Source organism: Chrysoperla carnea, chromosome 3 (genome assembly GCF_905475395.1).
Source record: "Chrysoperla carnea chromosome 3, inChrCarn1.1, whole genome shotgun sequence".
NCBI classification, from domain to species: domain Eukaryota; kingdom Metazoa; phylum Arthropoda; class Insecta; order Neuroptera; family Chrysopidae; genus Chrysoperla; species Chrysoperla carnea.
The window spans coordinates 15,908,160-15,925,800 of NC_058339.1; the positions used below are offsets into that span (position 1 = coordinate 15,908,160).

Sequence of the window (17,641 nt, forward strand, 5' to 3'; positions counted from 1 at the left end):
AGAAATATTATTCTTACACAAATATTTACGCATAGGTTTCATGTCTAGTGGTCCTACCTGTATCGTATACACAACATGATTGACTTAGTATATGAAATATCGACTTCACACATCTATGCATAATAAGAGATAAAGATAATAATACACCAAGGTATATTACTTAATTATACTTATGTAGGTATATATAACTTGCGTCCACGAATCTTATTCGAATACGTAGGTTATTCAAATAATTACTATTTATTTATTGTATTTATATAAAAAAAATAATGAACTTTTCTTAACAGATAGGATATTACAAAATCATACATATGTTTAGATATTTACTTGAAAACACAATTATTATAACATTAAAATAATAAAAATTGCACCTTTTACGAATAAAATAAACATTATTTAAATATTACATCATTATTATTATGTATTTGTATAATTATTAATCGTGATTGATTTTGAATGACACCTAATCAATAGTTAAGGTAGTATAGCATTGGAAAAGCTCATACTTTACAAATTTTAATCTAGAGAAGTATACCGATATAGGAAAAATTTAAGCTAAACGCTAAAAAAGCTAATATTCAACACTCTACAAGTCTATCCCCAGTAAAATAAGGGAATAACACCCATTTATTATTATAAATTAAAAGCACGTAGCAAGAAAGCAAGAAATTGAAATTAATACCAGACTTTTCGAAAGAAATAACTCAGGTAGTGCACGTAAATCTTATATCCAAACCAACGATGATATCTGTTGTCTATAATTATTAACCAACGCAGAGTCTTTCTATTAAAAAGACTCTACTTTAATGAAAAAGGACATGAGAAAAATTATTATTCTTGTTTTGAATCAATATTATTTAATAGTTTCGAAAAGGAAATTAATTGAAGTCTATGGTGAGTGAATAATATACATTTTATAAAAATTTGATATTTGAAACTCCACAAAACTCCTGTGTACATATTAAAAAGTTTTATTAAGAGATATAAAGCATTATTATTCTATAACAGGTTCTGTGAGAAAATCTAATTAGTATATTTTGTTTTTCTGTAAAAAGACGTGAGCTGGAAGAATAGTTTTGGGTCCTGGCGTTCTCTAGTTGTATAAACTCTCTGGTATACGATTCTGAAATGTTTTAATGTCACAATTTTTTTAATCGAGTATATTTATTGCAAAATATTTTTCAATGTAAATATTTTATTATAGGTATCATTATCTGGTCCCTGAAAAATTTACTGGAAGTGTCTATGGAATTCAGTGAAAAATCTCTGAATATATCGGGTATTGAATTGAATATATAGAGGTCATATATTTTATATTTCAACTTCACTTAGGTTGTGGTTTGATATGATAGTAGATCTTTAAACAGACAGACAGCTTGTCGACTTAGTTAACATGTATTTTACTTGTTAATTGCATAAAAATCATTCTGCTTATAAAAACCTATACCTATTGGCAACGATGTTTTATTTTATAAATAAAATAATAATGAAATAACTTTTTATGTTTTATGGTTGTAGGTTTTCATATCTATTTCTATACGAAAGCAATAATGATATAGGCGAGATTGCAAATGGAAAATAAGCAGCAATATCTGCGATCAATTTTAGTAAAAATAATTAAAAATAATGAAGTTTTTATTGAAAATGAATTTATCCATCGAACTCTGATAATTACAAACTAAAACTCATTAAAAATTTTTTAAATTTAGCATATTTTAAATTTAGATCTAGAAGATCACACTCATCAATTTTACAGGCTTTTAAATGATTACTTCTTAAACTGCTGTATGTAAGACAATAGCGCTGTTATTAAAAAAGTTTAAATAAAAAATATTTTTTAAAGAACGCTTTTGTTGTACTAGAAAATAAAAAATAATTTCATAGGAGTCACTCATAGATGACTATTCGTAAAACCTTGAGGTGCTTCATGTATAAAGGGTGTTATATTATTGATAGCAGAAAATTATACCAGTAAATTAAGCTTATCAAGACAAATGAAAAATATCTTTATCAAATTTCGATTTGAGGCCTAATTCGGAAAATGTGGCTATGGGAAAAATAGAAGAAGAATTGGTATATCGGATAAACTTTTGGTAAATTTTTGTAATAAATATACTGGTGCAGTTTTTGGCAGGGGTTTTAGGCCGTTAAAATAAGCCGTTTTCAAGATATCGCTCTCCAAATTACGGCTTTCTCTACTAATGCTGGCTAATAAACCTAACAAACGAAATTTTATCCTGCAAATATACTTGAGACTCTTTGGCGAATATAGAACAAGCCCCCAAGAGTCCACAAATCTCACTGTTAACTTTTTAAGAATTGTTGAAAATATGGATAACTTGTCTATTACTTATTGGAATAAAATTTTTGAGATATTTTCAATACTTTATTAATATTAAGAGTGTAATAAATTAAACATGTGTATAATTAGAATATCTTTTATGGTTCAGCATTAAATTCGTAAAAGTTTTCGAAAATATTTACAAAAATACATTAAATTATAATAGTGGAGGAGAATAAGAATATAGTAAGTGCAATGGCCCTCCTAACAAACTTAATGATCAATCAATAAAACAATATGAAAAAATCTTTCAGCAGTATCTACTTAAAAGTGTTTCAATAAAATATGTTTAAAAACTTTTTGAATGAAAATAATTGCATCCGTTTTTAAAGCGTACATTCACCTTTTACATTTAACACTATATATTTTTATTTTTAGTTTTTTTTTTTATAACTGTAATGATAAAATTATTTTTATTGATTCTGATTTACCCAATTCAATACAAACATTGCATATTTCGATTTAATTGCAATATTCATGAAATTTAAATTTGGTTCAAATATTTTGTTTCCGTAACTTTATTGGCTGGACATTTCAATTAAACCATTATTTTAGTAATTAATATCTTTTTAATTACTTAAAATTAATTAATAAAAGTACAAATCCAGTGAAAGAAATACAAATTTCTAAAACGGAAATTCAAATTTCTCAAACGAACATGACATCATAGTATATGGCTTGTCAGATTTGTTGACATACTGTATGTTATTAATTAACTTATATTTTGTATGGTATTACATTGAGTTATATTATTCTACGACTATTCATTAGAAAACTTAATAATAACGTGTTTAAATTCTGTGTTGTAAATTCATTTTTTTAAAGTGTAAATTATACATTGAACTGTCACCAATTGACAGGTCACATATTAATACGCCATCAACAGAGAGCGCCAAAAGAACTGCGTTTAAATATCGCTAAAGAATTCTACACAACAAAATCATAATGAAATAAAGAAATCGTCGTAAATATTTCGCTATGAATAAAATATTAAAATATGAAAATTTATATAAAATAAAGTTTTTTTTTGGTACTTACATGGAAGTATAACTTAACAATTTCTTCTTTTTTGGCAGTACATGTCCCATGACCAACACAACATCCGGTATCATCTGCACATCGATGTAATATTGTACAAGATGGTAAATACGTTCGAGATGAATCTGGATGTATTGTTTGTACTGAAATAACACGTGGTCGGGGTATTTTACATGCACCTTCATTATTCATACGTAATAAATGCATATCGGCTTCATTCCGCAATTGTACTGTAAAATAAAAAAAATAAAATTCATGACAATAAAAATACCAAACAAAACCAAATACAATAGACAATCAAATTTTATTTTCATAAACAACACATAACACCAAAAAGATTTTTTTGTAAAAACATGAACCATTATGAGTTCAATTTGGTTCCTTGACTTTTGTAGTTTTTATGGAAATAACAAAGTTCCTCTCAAAATGCAAAATAATTTTAATAACTGTTAACAGGAGTATATAGTCCATTCACAAGGTATCGTTTTGAAGGAAGTGATATTATAATACTGAAAAGTTTGTGATCGCTTAGTCCAAATCTGTTTCAATTTTTCGATAAATTGGTGTTAACGAAACGTATTCATAACTTATATTATAAAAATTGTGTCGAATAAAAAAACAATCAAAAATAATCAGTGGTTTTACGCTGGTTAAGAAATAATCAGTCTAGACTGGTTAAGAAATAATCTGACATAGATTTATATATCCATCCATACAATTATATTAATAAGTAGTGTGTCATTACTATGGATTATATATTTGGTTTATCAAAATTGGATAAAATTTGGATGTGATAGAGCAAAATTAAATTTTTTGGATTCTGATGATGTCATAAAGTTAAAAAATTCGATTTTCTTGATAGCACAAGCCAATTTGCTCCGATCTTTTTTGAAACCCACTAATTTTGGGTCATTCTTTTCAACTTTGATGTCTATTTTTCGCTAGCTATCATTTATGTATTTAATTTCGGTACCAGGACTCCACATTCTTGAAACCTATTAGAGCTAGGTTAATTTTGATTACAAATTTAAAAAGTATGACCCAAATTTAGTAGGATTACATGCTTGGTTTATCAAAATTGGACAAAATTTGGATGTAATAGCGCAAAATTAAATTTTTTGGATTCTGATGACGTCACAGAGTTAAAAAATTCGATTTTTTTGATAACACAGGCAAATTTGATCCAATCTTATTGGAAATTTTTTTGAAACCGACTAATTTTGGGTCATTCTTTTCAGCTTCAATGTTAGTTTTTCGCTAGCTATCGCTTATGTGCCAAATTCCGGGACCAGGACTCCAAATTCTTGAAGCTCATTAGACCTAGGTTAATTTTGATTACAAATTTGAAAAGTATGACCCAAATTTAGTAGGATTACATGCTTGGTTTATCAAGATTGGACAAAATTTGGATGTGATAGAGCAAAATTAAATTTTTTGGATTCTGATTACGTCATAAAGTTAAAAAATTTAATTTTCGGTAACACAGGCAAGTTTGATCCGATTATATTGGAATTTTTTTTAATTCGACTAACTTTGGGTCATTATTTTCCCCTGCGATGTTAGTTTTCGCTAGTTACCGGCGTTATGTACCCTCGTTACAGCCCTGTGAATAGAGTAAGTACGTGGTAGTTAGATAAATGCATTTTCTTTCTAAAAATGTATTTGAAGTGATGTCAAAAATAAATTTTTTAATTATTTGACTGAATTTAATAAAGAATGTCATTTTTATAAGAATATTTTCAACAAGTTAGCCCCTCCCCACTCATTTGAATCTTAGAATATTGAAGATAGAGAAATTGACATTTAAAATTTAGTATTGATATTAGAGCGTCTACTAAAACGAGATACAGATCATTGACATTGGTAGCGATCATTGACTATAATTATAATTTTTTTATCCTTAAAAAAAATACCCTAAAACTATTAATTAAGAAAATTTTTCCGGGTCATATCTTTCATTATTATCTCTATCCTGTTTTTTCCTGTCCACGCTCTAAAGTTTTAGATATTTGAATAAACAGGTTACCAACTTCTTACTGTTTAGTCTTAAATCTAGCTCTAAATTTGTACGTTATATATTTGGACAGTTAAATCCATCCATAGCGGACGAACTGAAGAAGTCTAACTGGTACTAAAACTAATTTTGTAGAGAGGATTAAGTTAGCGGATGTAACAATGTGTTGCTTGCCAAATAAAACATGAATATGCTTAATATTTTTGAATAAATTAAGAGATTAACATGATGTACATTATTAGAAAAAAACACACATACACATCAAAGTAGATGCCGAATTAATAACAAAGTAATCTTTGTTTCTTAATTTTAATTTGATAGTTTTGTATAAACATTAATTCAAATGAACTTAATTAATCTTTAGTTTTTTTTTTTTCTTAAAATTGATTGATGTATATTAAATAAAAAAAGTATGTTTTATTATTGGGATATTTAAAGAAAAAAATTTTTATTTAAATTTTCAATATCATTGCTATGGGAATATGTTCTGTCGGACACAAGTATGAATATATTTCCATACTTGCGAACTGCAAGTTGCTCCTCAAAGAGGATACCTTAAAAAGCGTCAATCTTAGATGGAGGAAGGAACCTACTTGTAGTACTACAAGACAGATATGATCTGAGTACAATTGTAGGTGTTCCGAAGATCTTATATCAGTTTCAAGGGCAATTATTAGCAAAATAGTTACGGCTTCTACACTGGCTACGTGGCAGACACGCTGAACGCCTGGACCTGATTATTGAGGTAACGATGTCTCATCTTCTCTGCCACTGCCCAGTTCTTACCTTGAGGAGGTGAACTCACTTGAGCCAGCTTTTCAGACGATCTCTCCGACCTGAAGTCCGTCGACGTCAAAGCACTCCTGCTGTTCTTAAACAGCTCCAAATGGTTCATGGAGTAGTGGCCAGGGATGTGCCAATCCTTTTTCGGTATCACAACGGACTCTATGATCTAAGTGTGTCACACCCCAAAACAGCCACTCTAACCTAACCTAACCTAACCTTCTTTGCGAGGTACTAGACTTGAAAAAGATACTCCAAGTTGGTAGATCTACTTAAAAATTGAAAAAGTTGTTTAGGGTTTAATCTAATTTTATAAATTTTTAACAATTTTTTATTGAAAATAGCTATTCAATGATAGATATGAGTAATAGTCATTTTAGTTTCCTATCCTTATCATATCAATGCTTTTAAAAATTTAAGCTTATTTATAAGATGCAAGGAGCCGTTCGGAATTTTATCAATTTTGTTATAAATGAAATATAATCTTTAATTAAATTAAAAATTTTATAAGTTATAATTATCGATGTTTTTAGAGTTATTTATTACCAGGAAGTTTTCGAATATTTTATACGTAAATATATAATACGTATGTTTCACGTTATATTTATAGTTATAAGATTTACAAATGAATTATTATCAAAATGTAGGTATACAATTGCAAAATATACCCTTTAAAAAAATTGCAAAAATTTCTTTTGTGTCCTATTTCGATAAAACTCAATATATAACGTGATTTTGACCCAAAAAGTACAAAAATCGGGTGCATTTGTTGACTGGCGGAATAGTTTTTGAGATACGGACCAAAATCGATCCAAATATTGCGATATCTCAGAAACTCGGCATCCAATCATTAAAATAACTGGATTTTTATACTTTTTGGATCAAAATTACCCCATCCACCAAGTTTTATCAAATTCCCAAACAATTTTTTTTTTTCATTTTTCTCGATTTTTTCAAAGGGGGTACCCCTTAAAAAAATTGCAAAAAATCGAAAAATATTTGATATCTCCAATTTCGATAAAACTCACTATATAAGGTAATTTTGACCCAAAAAGTACAAAAATCGGGTGTGTTTGTTGACTGGTGGAATAGTTTTTGAGATACGGACCAAAATCGTTCCAAATATTGCGATATCTCAGAAACTCTGTGCGTTGATTAATCAGCCAGCTTTCATTCTTATATATATTGATAAATAAATGAATATTTTCAATTTTATGATCTCCTTTATCTATTATTACAGTTAGAGTAAAATTTATTTTAAGGATTTCATTGAATTATGACATTTATTATATATTAAGAAATTCGATTGAAGGAACTATTAAATTCTAAAAAACTCTTATAACACACAATAAATTGCTTATCGTTGTAAGTAATAAAATCAAAAAAAGTTGAATGTCACGAGCTGAACTGTTTAAATAATTCAAATAATAGATCACAAAAAATTATTGACTATTAAAATATAATAATTATACCATGTTTATGAAATATACCACGGTATACTAAGTTTAGTCTCAAGTATGGAACGCTTAAAATTATTGATACTATGAACAAAATTTTGGTATAGGTGTTCATAAAATCACCTAATTAGTCCATTTCCGGTTGTCTGTCTGTCTGTTTGTCGCCTGCCTGTCCGTCTGTCATCACGATTACTCAAAAACGAAAGAGATATCAAGCTGAAATTTTTATAGCGTGATAGGACGTAAAATTTGATAGGACGTAAACCAATTGGGTCTTGGTTCCGTAGGACCCATCTTGTAATCCGTTAGAGATAGAACAAAAGTTTAATGTAAAAAATATTCCTTACAAAAAATAACAAACTTTTATTTGAAACATTTTTTCGTAAACATTACTGTTTACCCGAGAGAGCACAAATTATTCGCGAATTGTATAGTATGTTTTATTTGGGAATACCAGTTATATATGTGTGACATGTATGTATGTGTAATGTGACAGAGTATTCAACATTGTCTATACATGGTTTTTTAACAATTAACTCAGTCAATTGTTTGTTTTCATTTGTTATATATTCAGTTTAGTGAGTTATTTGTTAGTGCATATGCATTATTTATCTGGCATAAAACCAAAAGTAAATAACTAAACAGTGATGAACGAGAAACCACAAACATATTAATTAACATGGGTGGTCTCTTTTTCAAATCATATAAAACATAAAATGACCACACTTGTTTTACCACCAAAAAACCATAAATGAAATTCTTAGTCACACAGTTTTATTATAACGACCATAATAATAATAATATCACTAATTTTTATGAAAATTAATTTTTTATTTTATTCCTTTGTCAATAAAAAATTATTTACTAAGAATAAGGGTTTTGTACAGTTAATGTTAAAAACTTCGTTTTCTAGACAATACAGTTAATTTTAGATATCGAAATAATATAAACTATATGGTGGCATCCTGGTAATAGCACTAATTTCACAGACCCCGCCGTCTATTATTACTCCAATGTTATATACCTACTTTCTCAATTGTATAACCATAGGATTCAGACCAAAAAAAAATTCTCTGAATTTACCAAAGCTGATCATTTGTGGAATGGTTATAGTAGTTGTGTACACACACATGCTGCGTTCAGTCAAGCGAACGGTATAACAGAGGTCAGATAATGCTATCAAACGCTGAAAATTGCTATACAAATTTTATATTACATGTAAATAACAGTTATGACAGTCAGCTAGTTAAATGTGAGAACAGAGCTGATCAGTCACCCTTAATATATGTACAATAAATAAACCATAGGATTCGGAAACTTGCGGTTTTCGGAAAGTTTCATGCAGCCCGTCAAAAAATTAATAAATACATCAAGTTACGATTTCCAAATTTAGTTTACTTAGAAACTAACTGTGAACTACCCGCTGGGCACCATTCCCACTTTCACCCCTTGCTCCCATATCCCCTCGGGTAGGGGTTACAGTTTTGTGTTGTACACGTCATGCTCTTTTATTTGATACCCCACTTGGGTAAATTTGAAAATATTCGATTATTTATCCCCACTTTCTCGCTCCACTTTTCATCTCCCCTAAGGTTAAAAATAGATAAAAAGAACCCTTGAAGCTTGTTATAAATCTTGCCGAAATTTGAACTTAATCGATGTACAACTTTTTAAGTTTTTGAAGCACATCCCTTCCAACCCCTATTTCAACCCCTTACTCTACTGCATTAAACATCTTTTATACATAAAAACGTTCCTTTTTAATTACTCGTATCTATTAGGAAAAATCGCATCAAAATCCGTTGCGTAGTTTTAAAGATCTAAGCATACATAGGGATTAGGGACAGACGGACGGATTGAAGTGACTTTGTTTTATAATAATATTATAAATACAAAAGTATATCAGGCACTTTCGACTTGATAATTGGTCAGAGAATATGTTCTTAAGCTCATCTAGTCGTGAGCAATCCTGATTAAGTACACATATCTACCATTCTACCATTACCATTTGAAAAGTTTTGCTGTTAAATCCTGGATAAATCTGTATTAATATAGCCATTTTATACCTAAAAACACATTCCTAGCTTATTTTATTGAGAAATTGACATGCTTTTAACGTTATTTATCATTTGATGAAGTTACAGAGTCCTGCTGTTATAACTTGAACATTGTTTTATTCAAGTATACCAAAACAAAAAATTTGCAAAATAAATTAGTTGAGCTTTTGATTACTTTTGTTTACACGAACAAAAATATTCCAGAATGAATAACCCATTCTATCATAATCTTTCTTTACTATATTATTTTAATGCCCATAAGCAGTATAATTAATTTTGTTTCGAGAAATGATATCAAGAATAATTTTTCATTTCTCCAATATCTTTAAATTTAATATATTTTAGGAATACTTCTGTTTTGATAAATAAAATAAAACTTAGATATAAAAATTTATCTAGTGTTGAAATTTTTGCGAACCATAAAATTATTTCATAATTGCAAAAAATTAGTTTTAATAAAATGACATATAAAAAAACAAAGATTAGCTTCATAAGAGTACAAAAAATATAATGTATTAAAACGCATGATAAACGCACTTCTATTTTAAGCAATGATTTCAATAACATTAAATTGGCTCTATGTTATAATTTTATCAAGACATGACGATTTGATGAACTGCAAGACTATTTTACTGACCCAAATCTTAATTTAGAATTTTAATTTATCTATAAGTATTTTCAAAAACAATTCATTCTTTGATTTAAAAATCCATTTTTTATGTTCACTCACTAAAACTAGTACTTTGTATTCATAATTTGTACATGTTCCAGAATAAATATTGTTCACGGTTATAAAATAAAACAAGACTAGGGATACAAAATTAGGAATCCACCGGAGACGAAATCCCTCGTAGTTTCTCGGTATAGTATTGTGTAGTCTCGGATAAAAAACTAACACAAAAAAAGATAAAATTTATACTTTTTTTTGCCGACAAAAGTATCGAACACACGTGAAGATACAACAGATGATTTAACTCTGATTCACATCGTATGAGTCACAGATCGACGGAAGTTATCGTTTGTAGAAATATTTATGTTAATAGTTCGGCTAGTGACATGTATAGATTAAAATTTGACTAAAGGAATGATTTTGATTGCTAATATTACATTATATGCACGATTATCAGCAGGTAGACAAACTGTTCCTATAAAGCTGGGTTCATATGTACAGACTTCAAGAATTTGGTATATAATTTTATCTAAGTCTGCCAGTACTCGCATTATTCGAATTTTGCTCAGGCTTGAAGCAAAATTCTAATAATGCGAGTGCTGGCACTTTCTGCTCCATCCGGTCCTTTCTAGCTCTATCTTTTGCACTTCTGTCAGTTTCTATGTTTCCCTATCTCATCTATGTGGTTGGGAATCAAGTGAAAACGGACTTTGCCATCGCCTATCTTGACAATTACTTCTTGATAAGTCATCATTATCTTTCATTTTGCCACCTTTGATGTAATGAGCTTACTTCTTACAGCTTCTACCTGAGTAAATTATTATTTTTTTGAGTAGCCTGTAACCGTTGCTTGTTGTAAGCCTGGTTGTCTATATTTTTTCGTATATTTTCAACTGAAGAAAACTGGTTACAGTTATCTTCGGAAAATATTTGCCAGTGTAAACGACTCTTGAATTGCGAGTATCTCTGAAGAGGTACATACGTCCGCTCTTGTTGAGGTTACAGAGGCTTCGTCGAATACTGATATTTCCTATTATTCTATTACTGAGTTATTTTGCCAGTCATCCTGATGGGTATGTATACCTTCACCTCCTCCTTGTAATCAGTTGTTCAGCACAGGAGCTCTGCCTCTTGAAGCATTTCATTTTTCTTACTACCGTCAATATCGTCACGTGTTCGTAGCTGGCTGGTTCTTTAAATTCGTTTCCCTAGGGGCGTAAGAGATACATGTATCTACTCAAAAAAAGATAGTGACTTTCAAAATAATAAGTAGAAATAATGTAGTCTGAACTCACCCTAAAAGAGATACTCTCAACTGAACAGATTCATACTCTTTCATTAATGTTTACACAAAAAAGATGATTTGTTTTTAAAATTAAATTACTATTATTATATTATTTTAAATTACTATTATTATTTTATAAAAGAAATTTTTTTGCTTCTAGCTAATTATTTTTTGCAGTCATTTTACATTTTATCATTATTGTTTTTTGTGTGTGAAATTAGTTCTTGTATTTTATTGTATAACGATGGCCTTAATTATTTTCATAAGGCACTAATAATTGAATTAAAGATTTCCTTCTCTTTTCATGATATTACATTTAATGCAGTAGTTGTGTTTTTTATATAATTAACATATCACCATTAAAGGCCACCAAAGATTGTCGAGTCTCAATTTATATTTAATGATTTAATTTAATAAAAAGTACGGTTGCAACTAACTTGGTTATTCTCAGTATGTTTCTACTTGATGTATGGTCCTAAATGCCAAAGTTATCCACTGGGTGCACTGGCATCGGTTTGATTATCTCTAGCAGGGATGTTGCAGATGCCGATATTTTCACATCCGCGGATGCGGAGTTTAGCAGGCTCACATCCGCAGATGCAGATGCGGATGCGGATGTATAAGATATTATGTAAATAAAGTCTATTAATGAAGAATTAAAACAATGACAACGTAATTTTTATTGTAATCAAACATAATTAACGATGTTCCAGCATGGTATTTGCAGTTTCTATGTTAAAGCAATGGTACAATTTTTTTTTCGACAGAATTTAACGAAAAATTAAATTAAAGAATTTAATAATGCTTACTATTAATTCCCAAAGTTTCAGAAATTTTGACCGTTTAAAATGGGAAATAATTATGCCAACGTCCCAATTTCGATCAATTTACGTCAAAATTAATATCTCGAAAGTGAAAATTAATTTCTAAATTTTTTTTTTAGAATTGTATTGTATAAACATTTTTTTCTACTTTTTCTTCAATATATAATAATATCATAAAAAATAGTTGGAGAGACCGGACATTTTACATGCTTTAAATGGGACATGACCCTCAAAATCGCGAACTTTGTCTTTAAATATCTCGCGATCTAAACGGTCAAAAATTATGAAATTTTAGGAATTCATAAATAAAGCTATTATAAACCCGAGAAAAAAAATTCGGCCAAATCTGTCGAAAAGTGATTTCATGCTGGTACTACCTTAAGTACTTATTTTTATGTTAAATATAAGTAATGTATAATGTAACAAATTTTTTAAACTTCACCTACTGTTTTTTATATCAGTAATTGAATTTAAAAATAGGAGCATTATACTTGATGAAGAGTAGTATTGCCGCCTTTTCTGATTCAAGTCTGTTACGCAGAGGTTCTTAAATTAATCCCGCGCTACTAAATAGTTGTTCGCTAGGAACACTGCCCGGTGGAGCAGATAAAAATCTTCGTACTATCGGCGATAATACCTTAAATTCCCCTCGATGTACACTCCACCAGTTTAAAGGATTTTCATTCACATTTATTCTTTTTTTAGTACGGTAAGACAATAACCAATTGATCAAAAATGTATCAGAACGCCTCATCTACTCCACATGCCTAATTATTTTTCGATTCGTTCTTGACATTAAAAGCTTCAAGCTTTTCCAAATAGTAGGGTATGAGTGACTCATAGTATGACTCATAGTACTTGCTCCCATTGGTTATTGTCACGTGCGACCGGCACGCGTCAATCATCGGCCCCGCCCAATTTCTTTCTTGTCGCTACTTGTATAATATTCGCATCCGCATGAACATTCGCATTGATTAATGCGGATGCGGAAGCAGATGCAGATGTCCAAATCAATGCGGATGTTCCGCATTTGCGGATGCAGATGCGAATGTTCGCAACATCCCTGATCTCTAGCATGACTTCGCACCCAACGAATAGGTAAATAAAAAATAAGCTTAACAAAGTTATAAATATTAATTAATAATATCGAGAAAATGAAATATTTTTTTACTGCAGTCATCAGGTAATTTATTGGGTTCCATTTTAACTGTCCGCCCCTTTTATACCATGGAATTTATAATAAAGACATTCTTCTTCATGGAGAAGCGATAATTTAGTTATTGTGTATATGTCAAAACAACTTTCAATTTTTTATTGCCAAGAAATATTATTAAAAAAAATGTTATTAATAATCCTTGATTATACAACATAAATATTGAATTTTTTTTAAATTATTAATAATTATAAATTTCAATAAGCCATTTATTACAGAACTGGATTGGAATTGAGGGTATGTATACTATCGAGATGTATTATTTACATGTTTCCGATACAAATAAGTTAATTGTATAGGTACAATCGTTTGGTAGCGAGATTTAGCTGACTTTTGGTTCAGTTTGGTAAATTGCATTTCTATTATCTCATACTGGTGAATCAATTTTAGATTATTTTATAATAAGATCCTAATTATGGACTGAGAATAGGTAATATATGAAAAATAGAGCTGATTTATTATTTAAAAGAGCTTAAATGGCCAAGCGGTCTAAGGCGTTTGCCTCTGACTGTTTGTCGATTTAGACTTAGGTTGCGGGTTCGAATCCAGGCAGTGGCAGTGTGAACAATTTATAATTATTGGGAGTGCATATCAAAATGTAATTGTAAATATGTTTGTAATTAAATAAATAAAGATTAACAAATAATGATGTGGGTGGCCTCTGTTATAGGCGTATATGTCAGAGAAACGGAAGTTAAACCCCATTATTAATTTTATTATTTAAAAATGAAACTTTCAGGATATTATAGTTACTATTATGGTTACTCCGTTAAAACTCGATCCAATACTAACCACAGGAGTCGTTCTCTTCTAGTGCTGAATCATAAGGATATGGCTTCTGGAGGCTAGACCAATATCTATCTTGTTTGATTAATATGTCTATTTACAAATAGACCGATTTAAATTTATTATTTTAGAACATTAAAATCATAAATATTGGATTAAGAGTCAGATCAAAAAAAAAAAAAAAAATTCAAAGGAATGGTTATAGTAGTTGTGTACACACACATTCTGCGTTCAGTCAAGCGAACGGTAGAACAGGGGTCAGATAATGCTATCAAACGCTGAAAATTGTTATACAGATTTTATATTGCATGTAAATAACAGTTATGACAGTCAGCTAGTTAAATGTGAGAACAGAGCTGATCAGTCACCCTTAATATATGTACAATAAGTAAAATGCAATTATTTTTTTATACTTGCATGGATTCGAACCCACAACCTCTTGTCGTCGTATGTGTAAATATGTAATTAATCTTTTAATTTGTTTACCAACGCCCACGATAAAAAAGTGGCCCCGACCAAATTTCGTTGTGTGTGATCCATAAGTATATACACATAAACTCAAAATTTTATAAATATGTTGGTTTTTGGGACGAAAATAACAACTTCCGATCAGAAAGTTAATAAATCAAGCATATTCAAAAACTTAAGATTTATGGAACCAACTAGAACTGTCAGTGATAAACATGTTAATTAATATAACTAACTAAACTGTACATATCAATTAACATGTTCACTTGTCTACTACGGAATGCTTAAATATATACAGTTTGTCCAATTAAATCGACTGCATATGGAAAACTTTTGCATTATTTATTTTTTGAAAAAATATTCTTTCCTGATAAAATGTTCTGCATGGTCTAAAACGCAAAGATAAACAGTGATGTTTACGAAAAACTATTTTAAACAAAAGTTGTTTATTTTGTTGTAAGGAACATTTTTTAAAGAACTTTTGTTCTATCTCTAACGGTTAACAAGATGGGTCCTACGGACCCAAGACCTAATTGATCTTTGGTGCTCATTTACGAATTCGACCTCACATTTCACGCCCTTAGTACGCCATTAAAATTTCTACTTGATATCCTTTTTATTTTTTAAGTAATCGTGATGACAGACAGAAAACCGGAAATGGACTAATTAGGTGAATTTATGAACATCTATACCAAAATTTTGTTCATAGTATCAATATTTTTAAGCGTTACAAACTTGGGACTAAACTTAGTATAGCTTGATATATTTCATATACATGGTATAAAAAGATTTTCATATGGTGCAGACTTAATTGACCACACTGTATATGTATATTTTTTATGATAGATAGGCACTTAAATCAATAATATTCAGTTTTAATTATGTAAATATATAATAATTTTGTATAATTAGTTACAATCAAATTAACATAATCCTTACATTAAAATAAATATTAATTAATTATATCATGATTATCATATAATTATAAATATTTTATTTATAGTAGCACATACACAAAGTGTTATGTATAGGCGCCATGGTAAACCAAAAAAAAACTAGGTCTTTAATAAAATTTTCCGCTGAGAAATGCATTAAAGTTTTAACCAGCAGAAATGGATTTAGAGTTTGAAATAAAAGTGGACTTAGAGTTTCAAAAAAGTAATTTAATTTTCGAATACTTACTGTAACTGCCACCTTTTTTAAAATGATTGTCTCTTGTTTGTGCAACTTTTTGAGCGGTACCATAACGATCCCATTTTTCTAATGTATACGAACTATGGAAACTATTGGCATTATCACGATTTGAATCCTCTGCCTGCCAATTAAATTCGGGAGTGTCTTTGTCATCATTATCCGAATCTTCATCATCGTCATCATAATCATCGTCGTAAGAATCCTGAAAAAAAATTAATTGATTTTTAATTAAAAAAAAAAAAATTTCCATTATATATGTTAAAATAAACTTATAACGTAAAGAACCAGTTGGCTTAAGAGCCAGGCCAAAAACAAATTGATTAAATATTATCGTTGAAAATTGTTATACGGATTGTATATTGCATATAAATAATAGCTATGATTGTCAGTCAGCTAGGTGTTACAGTAGGTAGAACAGGGCTGGTCAGTTATCCGTTACTTATGTACAATAAAAAAATAAGATTCATTTATGATTTCCGTAGTATTTAAGCTGAAAATTGATATACAGCTTGTCTGCTGCTGTTGTATTGAAATCATAAATGAATCTTATCTATTTATTATTTATAAATAAGGGCTGACTGACCAGCTCTGTTCTAACATTTAACTGACTGACTATCATAACTGTTATCTATATGCAATATACAAGCTGTATCTGTCATTCGCTTGACTGACGTATGTGTCTGTGCACAACTACTATAACCCATCAAAAGTAAATTCAACGAATTTTATTTGGCTTGGCTCTTCCATTAAATACTTTAGTTTATTTATGTATTATTGTTTATTATGTATTTATGTTTATTAAATACTTTTCAATAGCACGAAGTTATTTACGATTTTATTATATTTTTTAACGTTAAGTAACATAGAAACAATAATTTTTATTAGGGTTACAAGAATCACCATTAGATGAGTTGTTGGAGTGTGTTATTCACCAACGAACAAACATCAAATCTGTGGCAGATTTAGTGACTTGTGGTTTTGTTACTTGTTTATAACACGTGTGGTATAAATGAATTTAATGCCCTTTTTATTTATAGCTAATCCAAGTCACTGATCCATCAATCATTAAATTTTTTTATTATTCTGTTTGTAATTATTCGTAGCATGTATCTAGATTGTTATTACTTTCATAGATGATACATTTTCTATAGTCTATACCCGTATAATGTTTCCCAGTTACAGTATAATGAGCAAGACTACATCCAGAACTGTATATGAGATTGAAGTTACGCAAGTACTGAGCAAGAGACCGAGGTTTTCCAGTCGTTACTGAATCTACTGTGTTTTTTTCTTAATAATTAAAGGTATCAAATCCTTCCAATAAAACTATATGTTCATGATATTTCATTCTTTGTAGATGACAAATGATGATCATATAATGAAAGAGTTGTAAATATTAGTAATAAATAGAAATCACCGTTTTCAATATTTATATTTTCAATTAATATAATAAACGACCATATAATGAGACTAAATGATAAATAAATCAATGAATTTCTTTTTAAAATAGA

General features: G+C 29.3%; 1 protein-coding gene across 1 annotated transcript in view; it reads right to left on the bottom strand.

The window, feature by feature from the left end:
• LOC123294839 overlaps positions 1-17,641 on the bottom strand; it is a 121,548-nt gene that overhangs the window by 33,870 nt on the left and 70,037 nt on the right. Inside the window, exons 2-3 of the mRNA XM_044876012.1 lie at positions 16,119-16,332; positions 3,380-3,609 (exon numbers count right to left, since the gene is read on the bottom strand). Of these exons, the coding sequence (XP_044731947.1) occupies positions 3,380-3,609; positions 16,119-16,332 (444 nt within the window). The remainder of the gene's footprint in view (positions 1-3,379; positions 3,610-16,118; positions 16,333-17,641) is intronic.